Genomic DNA, 27,007 nt, shown 5'->3' on the forward strand with positions numbered 1-27,007 from the left:
CATCAAAACATATAATATTAAAATTAAACACAAGTAATGAAAATTATCTTAAAAAAATAAACATATACAAATGATAAATAATCACACAGCTAATTCGATTAGCTCAAACTATTTGAAAACTAACACATTTCAGATGATTGTTGAAACAGCAGCAATTCCCCCAGCAAAGCCTCTTATTCAAAAAAGTGTATAGCCATTTAGGCAGAGCTCCACTAGAGGGAAACACTCGCCAGGTTTAAGCCACGTCTCAGAAAGGAACAGCAGATCAATGTTATGGGAATAAATTGTGAGTAAAGAATGAAACAAAATCAATATCCTTTTTGAGAATTTCTGACTGTATGGATCTTTGAGTGGCTGAACATTAATGATTTACTAACAAACAAAATAAACAAACCATTGTTCTTTTATCACAAACATCGTCAATACTTGATTGATTTGTGGTGTTATCATGAAATTCTTCCTTTCTATAAAGAATGTTTTTTTTTTCACCTTTGAATTTTTAAATGTCTCGCCAAATTGATTAAAGGTCTTTTATTATGTAACCAAACTTGAGTGCCTGCATTTATTTTAACTCACCCTCTCCTATGTTAAAAAAAACAAACAAACAAAAAAACACAGTATACAACTTTTTTCCAAGGGCCAAATTTACCATGGAAGTATCCTTTAATTTTCATCTTTGAGGGGGATATTACATTTTACTTTGCCTCCGACCATTTCTTCCCTGCTTAGCCATCTAAAGCATCATCACAATATCATGGTCACAGCCTTGGCCATCACTTCAAACAGTAGCTAAGTATCAACAGTTTTACTCAATGTTTCTTCAACTTAACAATATTAATGTCAAGGAACAGTACTCGCTTTTTGGTGAGATATTTCACTAGACCATGGTTGCGTTCCGAATCGCATACTCTTTCTTTTTTCTATTCTACATCCGACGATAAAAATAATCTAGTGAGGATGCAGTAGGCATACTATTGGGACATACTTTTCTCTCTTATTTCATCATAACATTGCGCCTTGATCTTGCCTCTTGCTTTTATATCCGTCGCATCCCCGTTTGTTTTCATATGGAGGCTTCGTCGATGTTACGTCACTTCACGTGTGCACTGTGGGTCAGAATCGCCCAAATAGGATGCACTTTTCAACACTAACAATCTTGGCCGCATGAAGTAGGACATCCGGGTACTTCTAACCATCCTAAATCTGGCCACAAGAATCGGGACATCCTAAATCTTTTTTCTACATACTATATAGTAGAAAGTATGCTATTCGGAATGCAACCCATGTGTGACTGACTGGGTGGAAGAAGTTAACAGAACGTCCAAACTTTGAGACAGTCTCTTGTGCAAACACAGCTCTGAATATGAGGTACTTTGTAAGGTACTATTGAATACACACAAACATACAACATAGTTATAATAATTATTTAACAATTTATTTTCCATTAATTAATGACAATAATGAGAACCTAATACATAATAGAAAATACTGTATGTGTACTTACATCATTCTTTGGTATTGCTTAATTACAATTTGATGATAATCGTTTGGCATTTGAAAATGTTTTTTGTCACCAATATTGAGAGGCTCCACGCGCTAATGCAACAGAGTCACTTATCTTTAAAAGAAACAAAGAAAATGAATTTCAACAAATTAAAAAAAAAAGCCTTGATAGATGAAATAAGGAGTATTACCATGTATACCATGTATTTACTAAGACTCTCAGCTGTCCCACACTGAGGGGCATGTGGCGTCACTATTTATCTACAGTATACTAATAACAATACACACCAGATTTAGGTGTCTGTTGAACCTTAGGCACAGTGTGTAAAGCTCCTTAAAATGTTCCTCTTTTCTTAACACTACCTGAGCTTCTGAACTACTGAATCGGTTGAGCAAATTCTCAATTGTAAGCAGCATAAAACAGTTGTTCGCCCTCTAGGAATAACAAATTGACCTCAAAACAAGTGACATAGACATAAATGACTATAACAACTTTCACTCCATTCGTTGTGACCATGATCATGTAAAACACCTGTCTGAATCAGAACATGAGCAATGCCATTAAAAGATCCCTTTTTTAAAGCTGTGCATGCAGCCAAAATGCTTGCGTTTCAACTCTGGTCTAGTCCTTAGTCCCTTTAGTTTTAGATATTCCACCATTATTACCTTGTATAATTAAGTGCTCTTTCACAAAGTGGCTGTGCAGCAGTATATATAAATATATATGACAGGTTTGTTTGTTGCAGATTCAGTCGATGATCCTCAGTGAGATAAACAGCACAAGGTACCCTGTCCCACCACTAAGTCTTAAATATTGTGAAAATATTGAAGGTAACTTTATGCCATCCACCCTGACACCCGTCAGCTTTACATCCCTGGTGGTCTCATTTCAGCAGCCTGAGGAGGAAGTGACTGGCCAAGATTCCCGCTACCAGAATGACGACCATGATCAGCGATGCGAGGCCACGTCGTAAAACCAGCTGAGTAACTGACAGGACATCTCCAACTGTAGTTGTGGTGGATTTATTCTGGCCATCGACGTGCCCCTCCTGATACGTCTGCTCTTCAGCACTCTCAAAGCTGGCTGCGGCCCGGCAGGGATTCAAATCTGGAGGTTCAAGGGAAGATTAATGGTGGAGTAAATGATTCTGGGGAACGCTTGTTGTCAATTTTTTTTTGTCAAAATCATTGAATATTTGGTAACACTTTACAATAGGGGCACATTAATTAACTTTTAGCATGAAAACAGAAGGGGGCCAACCGTAGCTAGCAACAAGCCGTTTACAGAGTCTAGGCTAAGTATAACTGGATTTACCTTTCAGCGCGCCGACACAGTACAGACAGGTAGTGGATTGTGAGGAGATATTCACTGATTTTGACTTTTCATTGACTACACATTGTCAGTTATGCCTCGTTTCCACCGAATAGAGCGGCTCGGGTCGGGTTGGAGCGGCTCAGAGCGGGACAGCTCACTTTTAAGAATCTCTGTGGTGTTTCCACCGCCGACCCTACCCTTACTGGTAGGGCGGGGTTTAGGCTGGACTGTGATAGCCACCGCCAGAATATGGGTCAAACTATCGGGCTGTGGAACAACTGTGGTCAAGCCAGCGATCTCTCGTTTTTGCTTGGTCAAACCAGCCGCTTCTTTATTTATTCCCGTGTTGTTGTGAGCGTAAATGCACAGAGGCGACTCGGTGCAACTGATAGAGACAGTGAGCGAACAGCGCTGGCTGCCGCAGCTACGTGACTTCGTAGCAGTGGGACACAGTGTAGCCAACTGATTAATTTAATGACGAGGAAAAACACCACACAATAAACAGTGCTGCGCTCACATTTTCGCCAAAACACACGACTCTCTTCACTCTTGCCGAGGTGACTACACACAGTGGAAATGATTCTTTCGACCAATAAACTGATGACATGTGTAGCTCCGCCTTTTCGGCAACCTTTCAGGCGGCTGGTACCCCAACGGAGGAGTACCAAAATTAGTAGCGGCTTCGAGCGGTTAGGTGCGCTATTATCCGTACCCTGCCCAACTTTTGGCAAACGAAAAGCCAAAATACCCGGACCGAACTGCTCCGACCCGCTCTACTCTGTGGAAACGAGGCATTAGTCTAGTGTGTCAGGGCTTACCTGGGTTTTCCGTCCTGGCTATCTCTTTCTCTTCTTTGATGCTGACTCCAGCCCTCACAAGAGCCTGATCAGACATGTTAAAGACAGTTGTTAATATCAGGATTTCAATTCAAATACACCTTAAGATGAAGAAGAATTACGATGAGTGAAGGGGTGTGTGTACGCACCTCTTTAGCAGCCTTGTCCCAATTAATATTGTACAAAAACGCAACGAAGAAAATGGCCTGCATTACCACGCAGGCGGTAAGTCCTGTCCACATACCTTTTGCAGAGACAAAAAAAATGTTTTAGATGGCTTTCTTGAATTTCAGTTGACAAGACAGAGAAAAGGACCACATGCAGAACTAACCGCATAACTGTACATTAAATGCTCTTACCTACAATGCCCATCTTTGCAGCAAACATCAGGGAAACACCAATTGGCAAACCAATGAAGTAGTATCCCACCAGGTTACACAGAGCGCCAATCGCCTGTTTTCCTGCTCCTCTGACAACCCCTCCAGCCACAGCCTGCCCGTATCAAACAGGGATACAGTTAATAAATGTTTTCATAAACGTCAGTATCGGCTGAGAAATTCAGATTACTAGCATGAAATTGTTTCTCACCGCAATGGCATCAGCAATATGCATGAAAGCAAAAAGGATCATGACGTCAGAAACCCTCTGTATGATGTCTCTAAAAACATGCAGGCAAAAGATTAAAACACGTTCTGTCAAGGAGAGGAACATGTGATGTAATATCAAAATATCTTCAGTTAACTGATAAATACATTTAAAAGACTCTCAATGAAATACATAACGGCATGATAACCCCACTCAGGTCATATCATCTCGTCATATTAAAATGAGCTAATTAGCTGCCTTAGCTGTGTTTAATGTGGCATCAGCAATCACAACTCCAGTGGTCTTGAGTCAGCATGAAGGGTTGATGTATAACAGTGAATGAATGTACAACAGAAATATCAAACTAAAGCTATGGCACATCATGGACTTTAACTAAAACTAGCCCAATAATACTGCCAGGTTTTAGGATCTTGTGTAAAACACTATACTCACTGCTCTTTCGTGAAAATGTATCCAGTGACATTTCTGGAAATGATGTGAGCAGTTGCCACAAAACATGCAATTGTGACTGCCATGGGAAAAAAAAGAAAGAAAAACAAAATAGTCATTAATGAATGGGACACCGAAAATACATTTCAACAGAGGACATTTTGGCTTCAGTAATGAATTTTGAATGATCCTGAGACATAATGGGTCCAAGTTCAATTCAATTCCTTCCTCAGGCCATGCTCTAAATGACATGGAAATCATAGTCTCTGTCAAGCAAATTTTAACAAATTGAATTCATGAGGTATTGTGAGGTGCACAAATGCTACACATAGCTGGCACCTGGACGAGAGACAGCTCACAAAACAGCAGCAGAACATAATGACCCAAATAAGGTCATGATTCTCCATCATTCAAGGCGAGACACGGCAGGCAAAAACATGTTTTCTTTCAGGAAATCGCCAATTTTGAGATATTTAGCTATTTTGTTTCCATAACATGACTTATTTCATACTAGTATAAGGAAAGGGTCCAAAATGTAAATTTAATTTATTCATTTGACTAAACCTAGTCTGTTTGTGTCTGTATATTTCTCCTGTACGACCATATTTAAATGGACATTATCTCAACATTAGTTTTTCATTAATTAAAAGGTGCTCCAAGGAACTTTCAGTTTGTGTTATTTCTTGCACCCCCTTTGGACAAAAGCGGTAGTGTTATTTAGGGCTATTAATCTTTTGGAATCCCACGATTCGATTCCGATTCTTGGGTTCACGATTTGATTACAAATACATTTTTCGATTTCAAAACGATTCCCGATTCAAAATCAATTTCTGGATCCAGTTCAAAAGAGGATGTCAGGATCTACTCCAGTCCACTGTGTGCTAAGAGGTGTTGTGGCCTCAAATGAAATCAAATTAAAGTCCACGTCTTATTCATCTTCATTTGAGTCGATTTTAATGTGAACATTACCGGCAGGAAAATACACATTTGTAAAAAATAAAAATAAAATAAATAAAAATAGATAAATTATTATTTGATTTAAGATTTGTAATGAGAGAAATATGTATAGTGTGATGAGAGATATAGAATATTGGTTATTCTAAAAGCACTCAGACAAGTTACACCTATTCTATTGTCTTACATCCCCCCCCTGCAGTGTCTTCAGACTGTCTCTGTGCCTCAGGGGGAGGGGGAGGCTCCCTCACATGGCCGGCCAACCCAAACACACTGCTTTGTTGTGTTTATGTTAAACTAAATGCTTTGTTGTAACCAGAATAAGAGACCCGAGTCCTGTACTGTTCCTTTGCCATTCTCAGCCAGGAAGCTACGTGCTGCCTGGATCAGGATCGACCTTCCTATTCTTAGGATCCAGGAATATGAAGCTTCCGTTTGTTTTTTTCACCACCCCTAGTGTTTTTACTACGGCAGCTGTTCCTGATAGAGCGTACCCATGACAAATGCATTAGGTAAAACTATATAAAAAAAGCATTCTTTGCACTGATGATCTCTTTTGCCGTTACATGTCATTTATGATGATCAGAGGAAAAATTAGAAAGTTCCTTGTAGCACCTTTAATATAGCCTATAGAGCGGGGGACTTCCTTTAGTTATTTGACCAGCTTTTTATTTGCTGATCTCATCCCCCAATAACTTTAACTCCTAACCCTGTATTTGACGGTAGAGTGTTCAGGTTGCGCGGCTGTCAGCCTGGTTCTCCACCGAGGCTTCTATGAAAAAGTATCCGAAATAAGTGCCTCACCAGGTGGACACAGGTCGCGACTAATGCCACTCCTCCTGTGTCGTGCTTGGTGCATGCAAGAGTGTGACAGTGTTTACGCCATTTCGCTTGAGCCAACCCCCTAAGACTAGCGATAATATCAAACCTGTTTGATAATGTCGGAACGTCAAGACGGGAAGAAGACGGGCGCCACAACTCCAGCACGACTCCCGTGATTTCAGTCCGACATTGGAAGATTGTCTGCGACTGTCAAATCGCGTGAAACGTTGTGTAGTGTAAGCCCAGCATAAGCAAAGTTTCATGTTGATATGAATAAGTTAACATTTGTACCCTATTCACCTGCAGTGTCTCGCCTTAACTACAGCTTCCACAACATGTACACATCGGAGCTTACATGCACAAACCACTGGGACTTTGGCTGAAAGCTTGGCCTGCTCTATGTTTCCTGCACCGAGAGCGTTCCCAACCCGAACACTGGCAGCAGCAGAGAATCCTAATGGGATCTGTGGGAAAAGATTAAAAAGTAATTAACAGAAGTGTATTCAACCTACTTTTTCTTAACTTTAACTGTGTAGGAGCAATGGCCAACAGTCAAGCAGATGGTTTGCATTTGAAATTCATGCAAAACTGGTTAAACTTTTTAAAGGAATTACCATATAAGATATGGCTGCCAGCTCATATACTATGGACTGAGCTCCAAGCTCAGCCTCACTGATTAAACCAGCCAGAAATCCTCCCAACTCAAACATCCACCACTCTAGACACAGCATGAGCATACTGGGGATGGCCAGCTTGACAAAGGCTCCCCACTCCTGCAGACATTCCATTGACCAACCTGTGGGTTAAAAGTATGTAGGTTAATCTTTTATGTTATGTTATGTCTCTTATGTTAGAGCAGTTGGTTGAAATATATCTGTTTGAGTGTAGGTGTATTTAAAAGACATAAAGAGCCCAAGTTAAAGGGTTTACATTAGAATTACAACTAAGCCAAACCTAACTCAGCTGTAACCTCTCCCCTCTACCACCACAAGTTATACTGTAACTTGTGTTATCGAATATACACAATGGAATGTTCGCAATGGACAACCAGTTAACGATGTCCAGAGACTACAATGATGAAAGAGTAAGACATTTCTGCATTGACTAAATTTGTGTAGCCAAAACATAAGAAGAAAGGAACACGTTTGCATCAGCTTCATGTTGTCAAATATATCAGTAAAAACGATAACGACCTACCATCCCACGTATTCTTATGAAGACCCTTCGCATAGATGTAGATAAATAAGACCACAGCCAGAATATACTGAGAGATAACATTGGCTGCTGCAGATCCACTTTTAGATAAAAGGAAAAAAAAGGGTAAAATAGTCATTCCAATTGATGAATCGAATAATTATCAGTCATATAACACTAATCATTTTAAGAACAAATTTTGACACATATCATTGTTTCATCTACCATCATTTTGTTATATAATATGCTAATAAAGAACTTTTACAACAAAATAATGATGTACAGGGTTCGTACAGCTTTTTAAGAGTAAAATTCAAGCACTTTTCCAGCACTATCAAGATAACATGTCAACTTTTTCAAGGAAGACGAAGCTTTAAATATACAGTATATAAATAAATGCTTATGATTTCATACATTGCCTTATCTGTAAAATGGGAGTGTTCATATAATGTATATGGACAATCACCAATTTGCAGTATGGCCCTAAGGAGACCTTTATCAGTTTAGTTCATATGCCCAAAATGACCATCAATCAGGTTAATAACAACATGACTATACAGGTGATACTCATATTATTAGAATATCATGGAAAATGAATTGGAATTGAGGCAATAATTAATTCAAAAGGGGCCCAAACCACGTACTGAGTACATATCGATGATTATACTTTATATAGGGCCGACATTTCTGTATTTAAAATCCCTTTTTTATTGATTTTTATGTAATATTAAAATGTTCAGAGATTTTGAACTTGGGGTTTTCATAAGCTGTAAACCATAATAGATACAAGTATAACAAATGAAGGCTTGACATATCTCACTTTACATGTAATGAGTATATAATATTTTAGTTTCACCTTTTAAGTTGAATTACTGAAATAAATGAACTTTTGCACGATATTCTAATTTTTCGAGTTTCACCTGTAGGCCTACTTGAGCAATATCACATGAGATGGAGCATATTGTCACTATATCAGTGCTGCTGTGATTCAGTTGAAAATGCCATAATGATAATCAATAGGTCTAGATGTAGGAAATGGTTACTAATTAATAACTTATTTCCCACACACACACACACACAGGCCCGCCGACACAAATGGCTGGGCCCCTGAAAACCTCCTGTCAATGGGCCCCCCTTACTCTTACTTCACTTGTATCAATGTGTGTGTGTGTGTGTGTGTGTGTGTGTGTGTGTGTGTGTGTGTGTGTGCGCTCATCCCTAAATAAACACATACATGTATTTGTAGATAGACTAACTAGCTTATCAACTAGGGACATGCAGAGAGAGTTTGGGGAACAGTAGCTCAAGTGAGAAAAAGGACTCTTTTGTGATTATTATACTGTATATGTTTTTAAAAATAGTAGCACATTTCTGACTTACTTACCAATTTATTGTAATACCCTAAAACTCACGCAATTGCTTAAAGCCACTACGAGTAAGTCGGCACGTTGGCGACACCTTTGAACAAAAGCGGTAGTATTATTACGACGCCAGCTGTCGTGAAGCTGTTTTCTAGCTCGTGCAGGCAGCGTGCAGGGCGTGCAGATTCAAATAATCAGGAAGCAATATGGTGCGTGTCCGTGTGTTGAAAGCAAAGTGTGAGGGCACCGGACTCTTTTCGGCTCCGTGAGTCTATGGGTGACACAGCATCAACTAATGCCAGTAAGTGCTAAACACACCTGATTGCAATGAGTTGATGCATTGTCACCTCTCACGTAGCTGAACGAGTCCGTGTCCCCACACAAAGCGAATGAACGAGAGATGGCAGTTAGTTAGTATCACGATGAGGTAATGTGTTTATGTTGTAAATAATGACTATTTCAGATGAATAATGGTCATCTGATGATGCTGGTGAGGCAAAGTAAACTTTGTTTTAGTAGGCTACCGCTCATTCATTTAGGAGTAAACACTGCAGTCCATGCTGCAGTCTAGGTTCGCTGCGTGAAATTGTGTATACGTTGCTTGGCAACGCCCTCCCGCCCGACTATCACTCTCCCTTTTCGCTTTTCTTCATTGCATTTTATTTTTTTTATTTTATGGTTCAGCCCCGTTATCAGTCATTATGACGACAAACAACTGTCTCAAACAAGGCTCCCGCTCCCCTTCCCTCACCTGGAGGGATAGGCTTCTCAAATCGCGTAACTGCGCCACACTGAAATCTGTGACCAATACGGATATGTGACCATAGAGCATGCACGCGTGAACCGAAAATCGGACTGGGTGTACGACCAGATCAAATGCAGTAATAAAAACTATATAAAAACGTCTTTCTTTGCACTGATGGTCTCGTTTGCTGTTAAAGGTAATTTATGATTATGAGAGGAAACATGAGGCTGTTTAAAAGATATTTAAAAGTTACTCGTTGCCGCTTTAATATTCAACAGATTTTTACAAAATAACATTGGTTTTCTTGAGTATTCACTAGGTTTATCACAGGAGCAGGCAACAACAAAGGACACTATTACAGACATTGCCTATGCTGCGGGCCGCCCCTGAGGTGCAGTAAAGAACTGGTCAGACATCCTTATGGTGTGACACCTGGGTCTGGTTGTCTATGCAGTATGTTCAGTAGGTGACATGAAACTCATGGAACATTTTTCAAATTGTACCTGGCTGCTGGTGTCAACCTGAAGACATAGATCAAAGACTTTGGACCTTGTTGTCCCCAAAGGGAAATTCTTTAACACAAAAATGTACGTTAAGAAATTTAAACCTGTTTGTAGACACAGGAAAACAACAGTGTAATTACCTTGTCAACTTTATAAGAATGTTTTCTGTTTTACCTGGAGGGGTCCAAATACTTTTCACAATTCATAGAATAACACCCAGACACAAGTAGCAGGACGACTCAGGTAAAATAATCCAGCCAAAACTGTACAACAATATATCAAAACCAAATTTTGTAACCATATGGCACAAAAAAGTAAAGGAAATGAATACATTAAAGAACTACATTTATCTGATATGGAGACACCTGAATTAATCAAGGAAATAATTTTACTGTAACTCAAACTTAAAAAGCTCTTCAAGACTAGATTATTTTTTGAGAGTTCAAATTAAATGGAGGCTGGGCTGAAAGATTCTAAAATTCCTGGGAGAACAAATTGATATTTATTTTTTGATTAACACATTACTACAACTAGGTGGGAAGCCAACAAGGCTTACTGTATAAGGGGTCAAATTATAAAAGTTCCCTGGCCAGCCTCCATTCCCCCTCAGCTCAGTTTTGTGGTACCCAGTCCACCTGCCCTGGGTAAGGGTGGGGGAGTATGTTATGATGTCTAAAAGGCAAAGCTAATCTCTAGCGAACACTTGGTGAATGTTTGTTTATGTTTACTAACCACGTTAATATTTGTCTCTCAGAGCCAGTGCCCCGCCTAGCCCGTTCCCCGAAATGTCAAAATCGTAAATATAAACAGCTAATGGCTCTGAGCCAGGCTTTTTAAAATTGGTGTTAGCGACTTTTTTTCAGCATGCCGTGCACACAGGACGGACATGAAGCAGAGGGTAGCAGAGGAGTAGATATTGGCATTTTACCCAAGTTACAATATTTAAAATGTTTGTTTTGTTATGGTTGTGCAAGTTTTAAATGGTTATAGTGAATATTTCTGTTAAAAATAATGTTAGGCTCAGTTAGGTTCTTGGCCTCTAAAGACCATGGGCCCCCCAAGGGCTGGGCCCTAGAAAGCTTTCCCACTTTCTACCCCTTATGGGCGGCCCTGCACACACACACACACACACACACACACACACACACACACACACACACACACACACACACACACACACACACACACACACACACACACACACACACACACACACACACACACACACACACACACACACACACACACACACACACACACACACACACACACACACACACACACACACACACACACACACACACACTACATGTAAGAATAACAAAGGGCAAATGCAGCCTTTGCACCCCTTTTTTTCCCCGGGCTGAATTATAACAATATGTATAAATGTATGCCTGGATATTATATATTTAAATACATTCTTGAGCTTGTGTCTGACCAGACATTTTCAATATTGCTAGGTTTCCAGATTACAGTTTGTGTATGTTGGTGTGTTGCCAAAAAGTGATCCTCCCAAAAAGGGCTTTCAGTCAAATAAAAAAAGGTATTTAAGCCAATATATGTCCATGATTTCAGAACGTAAATGGGACTAAGTGGGCTCTGGTCCAATAAAGCATCAGTACAAATATGGCGACATAGCGTTAACATGCTGAGACTGTGGACTGAAATCACTTGACAGCAAAGACCGTTCTCGACTTCGACAACTTCACAAAATTAAAATGTTGGATCTTGGTTCTGTAACTAATCTCACTACAGTGTGACTAATGGATTAGGTTATAGGCCTACAACTTGTTATGGGAGCTGCATCGAGCTAACCCCGCTGAGTGTAACATCACGTTACAATGAAGTAACCCCCAAGCTTACGTTATCTAGCTAACAACATGGATTTGGAGCAATACACTATTGAGAACTAGGTCAATAAAGAGAAAATCCAGCATTTTCCAGCACAGTGTTCAGATTTCAAGCACATTTCAAACCTTGAAAACACTCGATTGAAAATCAAGCATTTTCCAGACTTTCAAGCATCTGTACGAACCCTGGATGTAGGAAAAACTTACGCAATGCCCAATTCCAAAGGGTAGAGGAAGATGTAGTTTATGATTGCGTTGACGATATTTCCAATCACTCCCGTTATAACCTGAGGCCAAATAATCCCCTGCACAACCACAGCACAACCTGGTATCAATATTAAATTTGAATAAGCGCGGTCATTAGCCATTCACTTTGACATAAGTGGGTTTGCGTCGCCATACCTGATTTTGAAGATACCTCCCCAGCAGCTGGTACATAAAAGATGCCTGCAGAAGGAAATATAAAAATGTAATCAGTGACACTTTAGCATACTACTGGCAAATTGAGATTGAGCGTATGTGGGACTGTTGGTGAATTTACAGTATTGTATTAGACATTATGGAAAAATGTACACTGTCCAGTGCCGGGACACATACACCCCCCCCCCCCCCACCATTTGCTTTATTTGAGGTTTTGTTTAATTATTTCATTTTAAGTTAAGCTGTGAATGAATACTTACTTACAGAATGAAAGGAATTAAGACAAAGTTATTGCAGAATTGTCAGGGGCTATGGGGATGCCACACACAGGCACAAAGGGGCAGCCCGTGGGGGGGGGGTCTTAGTGGTCCGAGGAAAGCGTGACTGTTGATAAAGTAAACTAGAGAGCTGCATATGAACGAGTTTGGTTAACCGACCGTATGTTAGTGTTACAGACCGACGACAATAAATGCCACGTAAAATCATCCCAAACGTCTGTTTAATCCACCCATAAGTGTGCTACACGTATCATTATCTTGACACACAGGGTTTGGAATGAGACAAAACTCACCGGCAAAGCAGGCATCCAGATCTTCACGTAGAGCTGGGAGAGACTTCATGCAGAGAGAGGACAAACAAATACAAGTGACATGGGGTTGAAAGATATGACTGTACATACTGTATAATAGATATATGAAATATGAGGTTATGAGTCATTAATGCTCGTCTTCTGTTTGACAATGCCAGGTCCTGATAATAATTGGGGCATTAATATAACTTAACATTTTTTAGAAGACCAAACTAATGATTTGTAAACTGTGCAGATAAACACCCCACCACACTTTCTAGTGAGGCAGAAGTGATCATTTGAAGGGATTCTTTTTTGTGTGACTCTAGACTGATGACTTTTATGAAAATGTTGCATAGTCTGCCTTTAAAAAAGGTAAAAAAAAAAGTTACCCTACATTGTATGTAATTTTCCCTGAAATTTTTCTTAACATTTATTTATTTGTGCCCGCATGCACGAGTAATAAACTACATTGGTTTTAAATTAAACATGTCATGCATCAGCACATTGGGTAATGTGAAAGTTGTCAGTATATGTGACAAACCACTGTAACTGCTAAATAAATAAGTTAAACATCAACAAATGTTTTTGAGTACTTCTGTCATCCTCTCACAATAATCTGGACACATCTATTCTAATTTGGAGTCATCACAGAGCCAGTAACTCAGATGTCACTTTATCTGATAAGTAGCAGCTGTCTGAATATGTGACCCCACTCTAACTTCTTTATAAATGAGTTAAACACCAAGCTACAGATGAGAACACATGAAAGAACATACCCTGATTGGTTACCAAACAATAACATAATTGAATATTTTAAAAAGGCAGCCACAAAATAAAAATAAACAAAAAATCAAACATAATCAAAGCAAATAGATACATATACGGCAAGCATCTTTAACAGCAAATTAACTATATACAACTAATCAAATGTACGCTCTTTACCCTTTATCATGCTGCAACTTAAATTAGTTGAACGCCATTTATTGTTTTTCAGGATCACACATAGTACATTTAAATAGACAGGGCCAGGAACCAATCAAAGGTCTCCGTTCAGCTGTCAATTAAGAGGTGAAACATTGCGCGAGGCCGAAGCAATAAGCCTCCTGGACCAGGTTATTCTGACACTGCTACAGTGGTTTAGGAAAGCAGACAGTATGGAAGCAATAGTATTTAAAGAGTTGATGGATTTCCCCATTGAAGGAAAATATTCAGAAAACTCTATTCGAGGAAAGGCTATGAACTACTGTATCGAAGGTAAGCTATGTTACACAACGTATTATTGAAAAACAATACATGTTTTAAACATGGAATCCCCTCTCAATTAATGTTATTCTCTCTTCTAGACTCTGTGGGCTCATTTTTCATTTCATTTTTTATTTTATTTCAGACATATCAAAAACAATACAAAACAAAATTAAAAGCATAAAAATACAATAAACAAAATGTATGTTTAAATGACTTCACAAAAAAAAAAAAAAAATCTGTATTGATGTGATATGCCTGAAAAGGAGCAGGAAGAAGTATACACTTATTTAATCCTGCCCCTTTTCCATAGTAAAAAAAAAATATATATTTATTATATTCGCTTCTTGTATTCCATATAATCTCTATACAATCTATCTATACAATTGGCGATACTATATTTGACATTTACGATCTATACATACATACAACTTAATATACTATGATTTTTTTATATTTTATATATTTATTTATACAATGCATATATCTATATTTATATACAATCAATATATCCATATCTACATACATATCTATACAATCATATATATATATATTTATATATATATATATATATAATTATTATTATTATTATCATTTATTTATTTATTTCTAATTTCCTATTTCCTTCTTACTTCTCTCCCTCATCCCTGTACCTTTTGAAAATCATTGCTATGAACCTTTTTTTAAACTGGATCATGTTTGGACATTGCTTTACGGCCTCTGCACACATCCTACCTCTACTGCGCGTCTACCTCGCGTCTGCGTCTGACTTTTTGTCACTGACCGTGTAATCAACCTAGAGCGGGCACACATCCAACCTCAGACGCACTGCTGATGCGCGTCGGAGGCACGTCTGCAGCGACGCTCCCCTTTACCTCAGGAGGCTCGCCTATTTTTTTCTGAGAGCCGCGCGTCTCTCTCGGGTCTCTCTGCTTTAACTGATAGAGAAATACTCTGCTGAGAGTCATATTGACTTCATACCGGCAGCTTTCGCTGTAGTTTCACCATTTCCCTTTCAAAATAAAACTTCCAACAAGCGAAAATGTGGCAAAAAAAAAAAAAAGGCAATGGGGCGCACGGATTACTGTCCAGACTCAATATTAGACTCAGTATAAATCATATGCATCATAAATGACAGGAAAGAACTTCATTTTTAATGGGAATTATCTATGAAAACTCTATGTAGAAAGATAGGGCTTTTAGAAGCAGCGCTGCAGCAGCAGCAGCTGCTGAGACGTTCCATGTTTGTCCGAGAAAAGTCCGAGAGACGCAGCAGTAAGGTAAGGCGACGCGCTCCAGAGGTAGACGCAGGATGTGTGCAGAAGCCGTTAGCTCCATGCTCATCCCATTCTACAGTTTCACACCCCCAATTGAGATGCAATGACATTTTAAAGTCATGCGTACAGCCAGTGTCTTAAAGTTTAACTGTTCCCTCAAATTGTAACCCCACTCTCGGTCAAAAAAAGTTTTTGAATGTTACCTGGTAGCAGTTTATTTCTAGCTTTGAACATGATTTGACAAAGAAGTCAAAGACAAAGTTGTGTGTGGGGCAGCTGACCTGGACTTAATATGTAAACACTTTCACGCCAGTGAAATTTGTGTCCTCTAAAGCCAAATTAAAAACAGGTGTTACGTCCTGATGTGGACCAGGGAGTAACACTTTATAGTGGATTGAAGGAAGGATGGGAGACAGCCCTATAGCCTGATCACTGTACTACACACGTACAGTTAAGGTTACTTAGTGTATCAACCAGCAGCCACAAGTAATGGCACTAATGCAGGGTGTCACACACAAACTTCATCCAGACCCAATAAAATCCCAAACATTACCCGTCTTTCTTCTGTTCACTGTTGACCTCAAATAAATATACAGTATGCCTATCAATCGATATCAGAATGCACTGTGTACCAGAACAGAGCTCCAATCAAGGCTGGCACAGATTACAAGCCTATCAAGGTAAATAAGTGATTTTGTCACAAACATTCTCCAGAATGGCTTACCCCACCTTCAGAGGGAAGTTTGTGATTCTGGAGAACACTTGCCAAAATCAGTTTGTCAAAATAAGTGAATACCTTCTCATGATCCATACCCCTAAGAAGTGTGTATGCCCTGAAAACAATCTATTATTAATTAAAGGAAGTAAGTGATATTTTTTTGTGAATATATGTGTTAAATCTCTCTTTATTCACACATCAATCACTTAAACAGACTGCACAGTTCACACCATAGGTCTCCCAGTCATTCAGCTTTGCTGTAATTGCCAGTTAAATTTTCGAGTATCCCGCTTGTTTTATCCAATAAGGAGACAGAGCGCTATCAAGAGGGGGGTCTCTGTGCCTGTGAATGATGACTCGCAGCTCTCCATCGCGGCACTATCTGACAAAAGACGCCTGTGTGTCCATGTGGTGGTGACGTAGGGACGAGGGAGGGGACCGCTAACTGTAGTCACTGAGAGGAAGTTAGCTAAAAGGACCATATCACTCACTTCTCCTTTAACCGGCTAAGCTCTGTAAACGGTTATGTTAAAAAAGATAGGAAAACAAAAGGCTCCCGCCGTAGCTAGCAAAAAGTTGATAGAGCCTTTTTTCAGCATACACACAGTACAGACAGGTACATTATCATGAGGAGATATTCACTGATTTTGACAAAAAGGGATTATGACAACAAGCATTCTCCAGAATCGCGGACTCCACCTTTAACAGAGCTGAGTAATTACATTAATTTCAGTTCTAAATTTCTTAAGGCCAGGACACACCAGCCCGATAATCGCTGTCGTCAAAAAAAATGGAGTCGGCCGTTTCAGGAAGCTCCAGCTTCCCGTCGCTGCTAAAGAACACACCGTGACGACTGTTTATTTTCCGTACGCTCGCGGGACGTAATGTCTCCACAACAGCAGGCGGCGCTAATCTGTATTGTGGCCCGAAAAAATACGAAAGCCGGAAATGATTGGACATCTCTCTAGAGCATAAACATAGATAGAAATACGTATTTATATTTATGGACCATAAGAGCACAATTTTTAGCAGAGAGTGTCGAGCATGGTGTCGAGCAGTCAACAAGGGTTGATGCATGTGAGTACTCTCAAAACGAAACGAACAAACACATTAAAACGATGGCTAGCTGTTGTTAGCTGTTTGTGCTACCCGCCTCACTTCCGGGCTTCACTGATTCGCTAGCCCTCCACCAATCAAATTGCTCCAAATGAAAGACGGTCGGCCGCCGATTGAACATGTTCAATCGGCGGCCGACAGGCTCAAAACAAGCCCGACGACCTCTACGTCGGCCGACGTCACGGCACACACCAAACAGATTCGTCTTTTTTTTTGACGACGGCGATTATCGGGCTGGTGTGTCCTGGCCTTTAAAGTGTAAACAGATTCTAAATACAGCCACATTTACTGCAACATGTCACTAGCAGCAAATGAATTGCTAAAAAATGTAGTTTTGGGGACTGATAGGGACTGACCTGGCGACCTCCGGGCTCTGTCTAACAGCAAGAAGGAGGGTTTCAGTGTTGATGAGAATGGCCCAGCATGGGAAACAGGCCAGCAGCAATATCAGAACCCCCCTCTGGAGAATCACACCCACACGCTTCAAGTTACCGCTCCCATACGTCTGCATCAAACAGGTAGATAAATAACCAGAAAGAAACATCATAATCACATAATAAAAAGTCAACTTGATCCAAAAGCTCACTGTTGGGACCCCAGGACAAGCCAGGAACCCAGCGGTAGCGAGTATGTTTGTCTAGGCTAGATAAATAGAGGGGAAAAACAATCCCTCGGTGAGAACTACCTGAGATATGAGGGTGTCACAAGTTAACGACAAACCAGTGCCAATGGAAATACCTGTGACATTGACCACCTGCAATGACAAAAGCATTCCATAATTTAGGGGGGAAAACATATATTAAAAGAGAGATGATTTGAAACATCAGGTGGTATACCTGCTCAAACACAGATAGCACTCCTCACCGCAATTGATAATGCTACTCCTGCAAGTTCAGTTTTCCCTAGATGTCCACAGAACACAGTGCTGACGAAACTGATCATGAAGACCATCGCCTGCGAAATGACCTGGAGAACAAAAAAAAAAAAACTTTTGTTAATTTTTCAGAAAAAATTGACAGATACATTGTAAAATAAATATAAAAGATGTCACGAGAACAGATACTTTGATCGTGATTTTTTTGTTTGGTCAGATTAATAGCTCCTGTTCAAAATATAATGTATGAGCTTCAGGGAGTCCTACTGCACTCTCACTCAGGCACACCAGTTACGTTTTTTTTTTTTTAAATGTTGAATGTGTCACAAAATGATGTGTAGCATTAAAAGCACCATATGGACTGACAGCAAAGGGACCACATCTGATTTATTTAAGTCTATTTATACTGACTGACTTCATTGTAACGTGTTGCCATATGCCACTTGACATGGCACTGAACCAATTTTTGAATTATATATTATAATTTTGAGTACACATTACATTATAAGGAATGAACACACTTGTAAATTCACTGCACTATTTACTTAGGAGGGGGATTTCTTTTGAGGAACTATTAAACACAATCATTTATTTACAGTGACACAGTAAATTCCAAACTGGTCAAAACATCCATCATGCAAGGGCATAACAATAACACCACTTTTTCAAACCCAACTCCAAATGTAATTTATTTAACTTGCAGTGCTAACAACTGTCCACGATTAACTTGTAAAGAAACTGTTGCTGAAAATGTTGTTTCAGGATTATGATACCAGTTTGAGATGACTTTCCGTTCTGTCTTGTTAGTTTAATTTTGTTGAACCACAGAATCCTGGGAGTGCTCATTTATTAGCTGACACTCTAGATTAATTGTGTATTTCGCAAGAACAACCACTAAAAGGTCGGAACAGTATTGTTGTTGGCAAATATTGCACAATATCTCGATTTGGAATTGATTAGCATATTGTCTTGTGTTTATTATCTAGGAAAGGGGCCAAGAGGGCCCTAAGCAACAAGGGCTGACCAAGCTAACATATAGGCACACACTGCTTCATAAAAATAGTAAGCTAACATATTTTTTAATACATAGGCCTACACTGTGCACAAAGAACCAACAGGGACTACATAATGACAATAAATATATACATAATAATAATAAATAAATACAAATATATATATATTTTTCAAAACATACGCACAAAGTGAACACTAGATGCTCAGTCTTACCATTGGTCCCGCGAGGTGAAAAATATGTACGAGCTCATCTCGGTAGACCGGCGGGATAATACTCTTCATTTTCTTCAGGCACGAGCCGCAGCCTGCCCCGGTGTCCCGAACAGAAGAAGCCTCCTCACTTGCTTTACAATCTTCCTTCTTTCCCTCAGTATAGTTTACTATTTGTGGTTTCTCAACACTATCCATGACAGAAAAGACTATGGTTTTTTCTAAACAGACTTCTTTCTGTGACCGCTCTGCCCCTCGACGGTGACACTGTCAACAAGGTTAGTGTCCGAACTTATTTGGTGTTAGACAACCGGTCCGGAAAACGGATTCCAGAGGCGGAGTTAGATGTTAAGCACGTGCCAACGGAGCGACCCCCGCGAGCCCACCACCGCGTGCAGCAAAGTTTTTGAGACGTCACGCTCATTGGCTGGACATAATGTTGCATTCAAGTGCACATTATGAGGATCAGTTTATGTCATGTTATAGGCCTATGACATATATTGTGTTGCAGTGGTCAATGACATAGGGCAGCTGGCCTTTTATAGCCAGTGAATTCATTGTAGGCTACTTGTAGAATTTTGAGTTGCTTGTCTTATAGTATTTTCAAGTTCAAGTTCAAGTGAGTGTATTCGTCAAATGCACAACATAACAGGCAAGCAGTCATAGCTGGCAATGACATTTACAACAATAACAATTTAAAAAAAAGTATAGAAGATAAGAGTAAAAAGAGTAACAACGTCCAGTGCAATAAGAACCAAAGTTTAAATTAAATAAACCAAGAATATATGTACACTACATTTAAATATAAATATGTAAACCTGTAAATCTGTATGTATATATATATATAAGTGTCTCAGACAGTAGCTAAGGGGCTTGTGGAGTTCAAGATTCTTGTGCTGCTCGGAAAAAAGCTGTTCTTGAACCTGGTGGTTCTTGTTTTGATGATCCGATACCATCTGCCTGACGGTAGCAGAGTGAACTGTTCCTGGTTAGGGTGGCTGTGGTCCTTGAGAATGCTCTGTGCTTTTCTCCAACATCTTCGAGTGTAGAGGTCCTGTATGGATGGCAGATCAGACCTGGTGATGTGCTGTGCGGTTTTCACGACCCTCTGCAGAGCTTTGCGGTCGCGGTCGTTGCAGTTTCCAGACCTTCATTTGAGAATGTTATATAATAGGCTACATAATAATACATAATCTGTCTAGGATTATTTCTTCATGACACTTCAGAATCATTGTCTCCCATCTTGCACTTGTTGGTTAATCTACAACAGGCATGACACAGCGAAATAGAACAACCCATTCTGCTGGACTTGAACCAGGGATGACAAAGAAGTATATAAGCAAACTGAGCCGACGAGAATTCATAGGTAGGCCTAGAGAGGGTTATCTCTGCTTGTGTTTAAATCTGAGCTGACTCTTACCATCTCTGTTTTCTGAATTGTTAATTGATACAATCTGAAAACATAATGTCTTGACCACTTGTCTTGAGCTCTTGGTTATACGGTATGTTTGAATGGAAAATCTCTATTTATTCAATACAAAATGTTTTGACAGAAACATGCAGTAATGCTTTGGTCATTTTCACACACACAGTTACACACGTTGACACCTAAACGTTGCCCTGTAAAACCACACATTAGCCATTGCAGAATGAATTGATAATGCATTGATTGCTGAAAAACATTATCTTTGTGGTCATACAAACATGATAGTTATACATCATGCAAAGGGATTGACCCCTGAGGAGCTCCACAATTTTCAGTATGGCCTGTACGGAACTATGTATTATAATCATTGGCATTAAACCTCATTGACCGCACAATTCACATCTGACATATAATTATGATGGTTAAAAAACAGACTCAAGCTATATAAGAATAAACGCAGATGTAATTAATGATATCATTGAGGATGTTTCCAGTTGCTTTAGTGATGACCTGAGGCGATGTAAACCACAGCACACCTTACTGTTGATATAAATGTGGATTTTAATAACTGAGCTGTATCAGGACATTGTCGGCAATGTTGCAAATCATAAGGACTGCATTGGGGCAATGTTGAATTTTAAACTTTGAGCAGCAGTGGGTATACATTTTTCGATTTGTGAAATTCTCATTTTGTTATCTACTAATGGTTTCTCATTTGAGTGTCTTGAAAATATACAATTGTATAGGCCGCGCTGTGTATATCAATAGTATTGCAATATGACTGTACATATACATAGAAAGAATACAGTATAGCCGCCATGTCTAGGTACGTTTGTACACCCTGGGTTATGAGGAAAACAGGGCACAGACAACTTACCAGCAGAGCAGGCATTAAGATGTTCCCATATAATAGTGCTGGGAGAGTGTTCGCCCACAAAGACACCGAAAACATTTTGTGTATATAAAACATTTAGAAATGAATCATCAAACTATATTTTTCTGATATATAACATATGAGGCTATTGGTAAATAGCACATAAATCAACATGAGCCCAGGTAGCTGTACAGTAGGATTACTTCAACCTAAGTTATTCAGAAAAGAGTCAATAACATAATACTGGTGTTTCTGAACTCGCAATGCAATCCCAGACTCCATCCTCAAGTTCACTCTGCTTTTATTACAAAGCACCTCTACACATTGGAGACAGATTAGAATATACAATAAACACAATACACTTCACTGTCATGGAAAAAAAGCAGTTATCATAAAAATGCTTTAAGTCTGTAACTTACCTGGCAACCTCTGGGCTCTGTTTAACACCCAGTATTGCAGTACTATCATTATTCTATCATAATTCAGTGTTGATGAGAATGGCCCAGCATGGGAAACAGTCCAGCACCAGAATCAGAACCCTCCCTTTGGAGAATCACACCCACACGCTTCAAGTTACCGCTCCCATACGTCTGCACCAAACAGGTAGATAAATAAGTGGAGTTAAACAGCACGGATCACACTACTAAGCAAAGTTGTGAACAGGCCAAGAAAACAAACTTCATACAAAAGCTCATTGTTAAGCTGCTTTGAAGGGCAAAGAACAACACGCCCTGGTGAAGACAGTGTCTGAAATATACGCACATCACAAGTTGATGACAAACCTGTGCCAATGGATATACCAATGACATTAACCACACCACAAAAACATTATATTCAAATAAAAAATGCACAAAAAAAAACAAGATTATAGAAGGCAATACCAGCAAACAGGATGAAAGTGAAAACACAAAAAAGACCTTGAACGCGTCACCTCACCAGGGCTGCTTTAGATACCTCCTGCTAGTTCTGTTTTTTTTCCGAAGAGCGTCATGCTGATGATACCGACCATGAAGACCATCAACTGGCTGATGACATGGAAAACTGCAACACGCTACCTTGCTTTCCATTTCATAAAGATATCAGTATTATTTAATAAAAACAAAAGTGTGTTTGTATTGAAAGAGAAGTTGAAAGAAAAGTCGACGAGGAAACTTCAAAACCACACCCTGTAAAGGCCTTAAGTATGATGCAGCACATCTCCGTTAATACACAATCAGCATAAGGTTCAAATTTGACATTTGGTTACATCTGAGTTTGAACGTGGCAAAGCTGCTGTAGTGTATGTCAGTTTCAGATTAAGGTGAGACACTGCGGGAGAATAGGGCAACATTTTGAATTTATAGAAATCATCATTAAACTTTGCCAGTGAATAGCTTACATTACGAAAGAAAGACATGTAATGGAAGCAAAATAGACCAGAAATCTCAAAATGTACCAGTGACTGAAAAAGTTTTGGTGGATTATTTGTTGTGTGATGCATTAAGGATGTGACCGCCTCAGTTGTTGTTCTGGGATGGCTGCATTTTCCCTGTTACAGGAATTTGATGAGAAGAGCTTCTTGGCAGAGAATCTCACCTGGCCAGGTTGGACTCAAGAGTATGTAAACCAGTCTCTTCACTGAGGGCTGTACTACGAATGGGTTAGCCAAAGTCTGTTGAGTCATATGTCAAGAGTTTTCATCATCACAAAAGTGGTTCTCTATTTACCTGGCTAAATGATCATGGAAACTTATCCTGCACACCTAACCTGCTCCAAGGAGGTTAAGTTCAGAGTTTGGGATTCAAATCAGCTCTAACAAGCACATCTATTTCCAGTTGACCAAGTAGCTTCTTCAGCTGTTCTTCTGGGGGCCCACACTGCTCAGTTACTGCTTTTCCAGCATTCTATATATAACCATTACCTTCTATTGCTTTTGCAGCAAAATGTTGTGTCCATTTCACAACACATGCAAAGGGGGAAATGCACACAACCTGCACTGCCAACCACCACCTAATTCACAAAGACTCATTGCTCATCGCTCATTGCCACAGACAGTTATAGTGGTGCTATTTATCGCCATTGAGATATTTGTATTAAAGGTGAAGAAGCAAGCGGTTTATTTATGCTAATATAAGTGTTAAATCGCTCTTTATTCATACAGTGATCACTTTCATAATGTGCGCATTTCATAAAGCCGATTTCTCAGTCAGCTGCTCTGCATGTAATCGGCTAATAAACTTTTCGGGGGATCCCGAAATTATTATCAATTCACAAGAGAGAACGCTACAAACCGACACCCGTCTCACATGGTCTCACTGCCGGTGCACGCCAGAGCGACACATGGGTGAATGTTTATGCGCCTAAAATGGCGGAGCAGGTAAAAATCCTTCCCAATGTCTGTTTTGATGGTTTTTATAATTTTTTTATCACACTTATGGATCTGAGATGATGCTAGATAACTCACTGCTTGAAGACCGCAGTGCATTAATGCGGTGACGTAGGGACGAGCGAGGGGACTGCTAACTGCAGTAACCCGTAACTGTCAGGAAGTTAGCTAAAAGAACCATTCCGCTTACAGCACCTTTAACTAGGGGCAATTTCGCTCTTTCTGACTCAGTCCCTCTCTCTGTCTCTTTTCAATAATCGGGAGCTCTTAATTATATTGAATTGATATTACGTTATATTATGGAGGGAACTCTACAGTCAAGGGGGAAGTGGGTTGTGTGCTTAATTATAGGATTTTGAAATCAAACTGTTCGGAATTTTGGCCAATCGTCTTAAACTTTAAGCTTGGCACAGCAGATACTCTCCCATAATGAAGAATACTAAAATCGCTTTATATTTTGGCCAAATCAAAGTGAAATTTATTTTATTAATTGAATATTATCAGTGATAGGCTTCTCTATTTCAAAGCAGCACTGTCCTTATGTGACCCGACAGGAAAGAGTACCTGACTCATGTTCCCCTAAGGCTATTGGGATTGCACACTATGCCAATGTCCTGTACCTTCATGGAATGTAGCCTTTACGCATGTCCAAGTAAACATCAAACTGATTAAGTGTTTTTCCTCGATTGCTTCGACACTCTTAATGAAACAGCGACCCGCTTGATTTTCATCATCACCTTCTTAACAAAGCAAGTTCTTTTGCCAATGTGTAAACACTGCTTCACTCATTTTCCAACTTGTTATTCAAAACAGTTCACACAGATCTCATTTAAAGACAGCAAACTGGTTTGGATTAACTGTGTTAAACCCAATTTTGAAATAAATTTTATTTGTTTTACATTTATTTGTATTATCATGAATCTCTAAAGCACCTTGTTGAAACTCCTTTGCACACATGTTCAATCACCTTATACAGTAGTGCTTCCAACATAAATTCAGTTATTGATGTAGAAAATACATTATAAAATACTGTTTGAATGCTAATGTTTGAAAGTTGTTCTTGCTCTTACTGAACTAGTGCACTATATTCCCTGGCTGTGTATAGGCTATGAGGTATTAGGCTGCTTACACTATAAATGCACAGTTTGCAACAATAGTTCACTAAAGGATGTTATTAATAAGATTGACTACTTGGATATGAAATGCGGAAGGAAAGCAAATCCTTCAGATTCCATGTAGGTGGAGCAGGTTACACCCATAGCCAGCCAATACAAGGAAACATGATGATGACTTGATAGTAGCCTAAATAAAAATTCTTCCACATTATCAATGTTCAGGTAAACTGGTTGGGACTCATTCCTGACAGGTGACACAATAGTATTGCTGCAAGGTTACTAAAGCTGCTTTACAGTGGACATTTGAAATACATATTAATTCACATCACAGGCTTTGAAATTGATAAGTGTATTTGTAATGATCACAGTACAGTAAATATTAAAGGGGACATATTATGAAAAACTGACTTTTCCGGTGTTTGGGCACACTTTTTAGGTTATTGAGGTCCCTACCAGCACACACAAGCTTCAAAAAGACAAATATGTCAGTTTCTTCTGGGATGCTTATTTCGAAAAAGGGGGGATTAGAAGGTCTGTTCCAAAATACACCGACCAGTGACGAAATTGGTCGGTTTTCATTAACATAAATACTCCCACGGGAAAGCTCGCCAGAAACTCAGCAGTTGATTGGCAAATCAAGACGCCCCCGTTGGTAACCACACACATCTGGAACTGCACCTGCTAATGCAACAACAGAGTAGAAGCAAGCTGCAGTGTTAGCTCATCCTCAAGCTACCATCACACTCCAGCCTCGAAGCGGACCAGGGCTGAATGGATTTACTTCATTTTTTGTTTGGCTATGCCCAGCAAAGGTTGGCAATCTGTTAGTGTGATCTGCCGTTATACTGGAGTGTGGAGGAGACTGTGCCAGGAAGACTGAGAGACACCATCTCTCCTCTGGAAATGAAAGTAGTCCTATTTAAAGACAAATCTGTCCGTTTATGAGTTCAATGTGTGTAATGTGCTTTAATTTATCCCTCCTATAATAACCAACGCCGACTGAAACGAGAGAATGCCGCTGGGTTAAGTAGTTAGCGTTAGCTTAACCGTTAGATCTGTGAGTCTAGCCGTGACTGTTCTTTAGCTCTTTTTGAGGCGAGCTCACGTTAGACCTGCCATGATAGCCCCTGCGTGAAAAACAGACGGTGAAACTGTATGGTGTGTTGGAAACTGAAGAGTATTTGTTTGTTGTTGACAGTGTGTTATGTAAGCAGTCGTGGTACGCAGGAGTAGGCCTATTACATCTCCAGTGTAATGTACACTATAATAGACAGGAATACTTGCCTCTGCTGCTGTTTGTTTCTTGTCCATTATATTTCAAAAAGCACACAGTATCACTCAGAACTTGTTGCTTCTTGAGCAAGGGCTATACTGAAGCCTATCTTATTTAATAATGGAAGAAAAAATATATTTTCATTAGTTTGTAGCTTTGTCATAACTAGGCTACAGATGTATGATGTATATGTCAGCTAGGCTTAGGGTTGCCACCTTGGATTTAGGAAGAAAAGGAGGGCTCGGTCATTATTAGGCTACCAGTTCAGACTGACCAGTGTAATGACCTATAATAACCATAAACACCTACAGTGCGTTTTACAGTAGGCTATATAAGGAAACTGAGGTGCGAACCCTGGACCTTGTAGGGGGGTCAGGGGGAACGCTCCCCCGGA

The 27,007-nt window shown here is 39.6% G+C and overlaps 1 protein-coding gene across 2 annotated transcripts; it reads right to left on the bottom strand.

Moving 5' to 3' along the window:
* Nucleotides 1-2,387: 2,387 nt before the first annotated feature.
* LOC307252446 (multidrug and toxin extrusion protein 1-like) lies at nucleotides 2,388-22,356 on the bottom strand (the record flags this gene model as incomplete). Of its 2 annotated transcripts, none has more annotated exons than XM_080030115.1 (16): nucleotides 22,280-22,356; nucleotides 18,327-18,428; nucleotides 18,148-18,216; nucleotides 17,819-17,967; nucleotides 13,110-13,152; nucleotides 12,521-12,565; nucleotides 12,326-12,423; nucleotides 7,663-7,760; nucleotides 7,080-7,261; nucleotides 6,821-6,929; nucleotides 4,693-4,768; nucleotides 4,243-4,312; nucleotides 4,014-4,146; nucleotides 3,804-3,898; nucleotides 3,637-3,700; nucleotides 2,388-2,611 (listed from the first exon to the last, which is right to left on the bottom strand). In XM_080030115.1, the coding sequence occupies exons 2-16, from the start codon at nucleotides 18,411-18,413 to the stop codon at nucleotides 2,388-2,390; spliced, it is 1,542 nt and encodes a 513-aa protein (XP_079886241.1). In that variant the 5' UTR covers nucleotides 18,414-18,428; nucleotides 22,280-22,356. The 2 variants fall into 2 exon arrangements, with proteins under 2 accessions (XP_079886241.1, XP_079886240.1); XM_080030114.1 differs by lacking the exon at nucleotides 22,280-22,356 and adding an exon at nucleotides 19,564-19,669.
* Between the last annotated feature and the right edge of the window lie 4,651 nt (nucleotides 22,357-27,007).

This window comes from Ammodytes marinus, assembly GCF_949987685.1.
Source record: "Ammodytes marinus genome assembly, chromosome: 6".
Taxonomy (NCBI): Eukaryota; Metazoa; Chordata; class Actinopteri; order Uranoscopiformes; family Ammodytidae; genus Ammodytes; species Ammodytes marinus.